Source organism: Neovison vison, chromosome X (assembly GCF_020171115.1).
Source record: "Neovison vison isolate M4711 chromosome X, ASM_NN_V1, whole genome shotgun sequence".
Lineage (NCBI taxonomy): Eukaryota > Metazoa > Chordata > Mammalia > Carnivora > Mustelidae > Neogale > Neogale vison.
Window position 1 is genome coordinate 87,191,565 of NC_058105.1, and position 2,985 is coordinate 87,194,549.

At 57.9% G+C, this 2,985-nt stretch overlaps 1 protein-coding gene across 1 annotated transcript; it reads right to left on the reverse strand.

The window, feature by feature from the left end:
• Positions 1-1,304: 1,304 nt before the first annotated feature.
• On the reverse strand, positions 1,305-2,631 carry LOC122896645 (EZH inhibitory protein). Its single transcript, XM_044234732.1, has 2 exons — positions 1,878-2,631; positions 1,305-1,828 (listed from the first exon to the last, which is right to left on the reverse strand). Exons 1-2 carry the CDS (start codon positions 2,629-2,631, stop codon positions 1,305-1,307), a joined length of 1,278 nt encoding a protein of 425 aa, XP_044090667.1.
• Between the last annotated feature and the right edge of the window lie 354 nt (positions 2,632-2,985).

A 2,985-nucleotide genomic window follows, 5' to 3' on the forward strand; every position in this document is an offset into this window, starting at 1 on the left:
CCCCCAACAGACACACACACACACACACACACACAATCATATTCTCTTTACACACACACACACACACGCACAGTCATATTCTCTTTACACACACACAGTGTCATGCTCTCTTTCCTGACGCTGAATACCTGCTTCACCCCTCCTTCGGCTGAACCCTGCTGCCTTTTCTTGACTAAATTTGCAAATCACCTATGGTAAGAGGGTATATACCATATAAATGAGAATTTCCTGGACAAAACTGCATTTTAGACAGTAGAAATAAATGACTATAGGAATAGGATTTCATTCCCTCTCTCTTCCCAAGACCTCAGCTAGCATGCTAACAACTTTCTTTAATCCTCTAAATCAGATATAGGAGTAATGTTTTTTAGACAATAAAAAAACTACATCTTAAAAATGAAGTTAACATTTTTATTTTATTCATTCAAAAATTTCATTATACAAAGGTAACATGGAAAAGATAAATCTTAACACAGGGGCAAAGGCAGGCCTTTTTTCAGAAAAATGTGGGCCTGTAATCAGGGGCCAATAGCAAGTAAGTGCTAGGTAGTCAAGTTATGGGGAAAAGAGGCTTTAAAACTGCCTCTCCAAACAACAGCATCAAAATTTCTCATTACGCTGGTTAATAGCTAGAGCACTTGTAAACCTCCAAGGTTAACTGCAGAGCAGTCACCCCCTTTCAGGCCAATGGGTGCATGGTAATTCCTTTTGTGGTTGTCACACCACTGGAGGTATAGGGGAGGAAGGCACGCTCCCTGTTTCAGCCTCCTCTCCTGGAGAGAGAGGGCTCAGGGCATCAAGCTCTGGCAGCAAAGCACGCCTCAGGCTCGCAGGACTAGGAGTGGAGATGGAGCCCAAACCACTAAACTTAGGGGAAGAGGTGCTCTGGCCAGAAAAATTAGTGGAGGAAGAGTAGGAAGAAGAAGAGGAAGAGGAGGAGGAGGAGGAGGAAGAGGAGGGGCTCTGGCCAGGAGGCCTGGAGGAGGAGGCAGAAGAGGAAGAGGAGGGGCTTTCACCACACAGCTGTTCAGGGAAAGGAAAGAGCCTACCAGGAGGAGAGGGAGATGAGGCACGCATACGGACTGCATGCCAACGGGGCTGGGCATCAACGCTTGGGACCTCAGGATTAGGAGAGCTTGAGCTGCTCTGGCAGACCAGCCTTCGTAAGGCTACCCCAGGGGAAGAAGGAGGACTCAGGCTAGTAGGCACAGGTAGAGAGGCGCGGCTTCTAGGGGATGACCTTTCGATGGTGCGGCTCCGGAGGACAAAGCCCGAAGTCGGGCAGCCACTGCGGAGGGCAGGGCCTATAGGGTTGGCTCGGCTTCGGAGGTAAGGGCCTGAGCCCGATGCACGGCTGCGGAGAGCAGGGCCCGGTGGGCTGGCGTGGTTATTGAGAGCAGGGCCCAGCCTAGATGCACGGCGACTGGAAGCACGGTTGTGGAAAGCAGGACCCGGAGCAGCTGCACGGTTGCCGTAAGTAGAACCTGGCGCGGATGTGTGGCTGCGGAAAGCTGGGCCCGGCGCGGAAGCACGGCGGCGGCTGCGGAGAGCTGGGCCAGGCGCGGAAGCACGGCGGCGGCTGCGGAGAGCTGGGCCCGGCGCGGAAGCACGGCTGCGGCTGCGGAGAGCTGGGCCCGGCGCGGAACTACAGCGGCGCCTGCGGAAAGCAGGGCCCGACACAGGCACATGGCGGCGAGGGACAGCAGGGCCTGGCGTGGATGCACGGCGACGCTGGAGAGCAGGGCCTGACGCGGAAGCACCGGGGCGATGAGCAGGGCCTGGCGCGGATACACCACGGCGACGAGAAGGGCCTGGTGCCGATGTACGGCTGCGAAGAGCAGAGACCAACCCGGAAGCATGACCACCGAAGGTAGTGCCTAGAGGGGTGGCGCGGCTGTTGAGGACGAGGCCTGGTCTGGCTGCTTGACTGCGGAGAGCTGGGCCTGGTGCTCCGGCCTGACTTCGGAGGGCAGGGCCTGGCTGGGCTGCCTGACCCCATGGAGAAGCCCGAGAATGGCGACGGCCTCTGGGCTGAGGCCCCGGAGAAGATGGCGGCGAAGGCACGGGGCACTGAGGCACGAGAAGCCCAGGAAACAGACAGCGACACCCTGGAGGCTTCTGAGCCTGAGCAGCCTCCTTGCAGCTGAGCTGCTTCTTCCCACGGCCTTTCCCCAGGCTCATGGGCAGGGTCGGAGGCCCGCTGGCCTGGCCAACTCCCCTCATGGCTTGCATCATGGCGCCCACGCCACCTTCGTGTAAGGCCTGGAGACCTTGGCCCGCTCCGGGCACCACACATCTCAGTTCGGCGTGGGGACTGCGGCCACCCTGGAGGTCAGCACACTCCCTCTCCTGCACACGGGCTGTGGAGGGCAGCCCCGGGCCCTCGCCGTTGATCGAAATGGCGCCGACAGCAGCCAGGGCGGAGGCAGAGGAACCTGCTGTGCCGCTGTGTGGGGTGCCACCACCCGATGGAGAAAGACCGCTCGAGACCGAGGGGACCGAGGCACCAGGATCGGGGTTGCTGACCCCATGGGCGTCACCAGGGGCAGAAGCGACCTCGTTCTTCGGCCCTACGGGCACCTCACCCTGCAGTTGCTTCTGCGCTTTCTTGTCGGAGGATGGAGTGGCCATAATGCTAGATTCTCTCTCAGAGCTGTGAGAGCGTGGCTGCAGACGCCGCCTGAGTAGAACTCCGGGGGAAGGAGTGAGGAGGATGGGCGTGTCCTGCTTGGATTTTTGCTTCTGATTGGTCAGTCAGTTGTCACGTGACTCTCGTCTTAAAGGGAGCGAGCCAACCTAGCTCCGTTCGGCGCCAAACCAGACCGTGTGCTCTGCAGTACGGTGGACCGCTGCTGCTGGGTCCATGATGTGAATTCCCCCATCCATACATGGGTCAGGCAGGGGTGGCGATGCTCTCTGTATAAACACTTTGAGTCACCCCAAATCAGTTTAGCTTGTCAGCACCACTCTGATGGTGAAACTTTC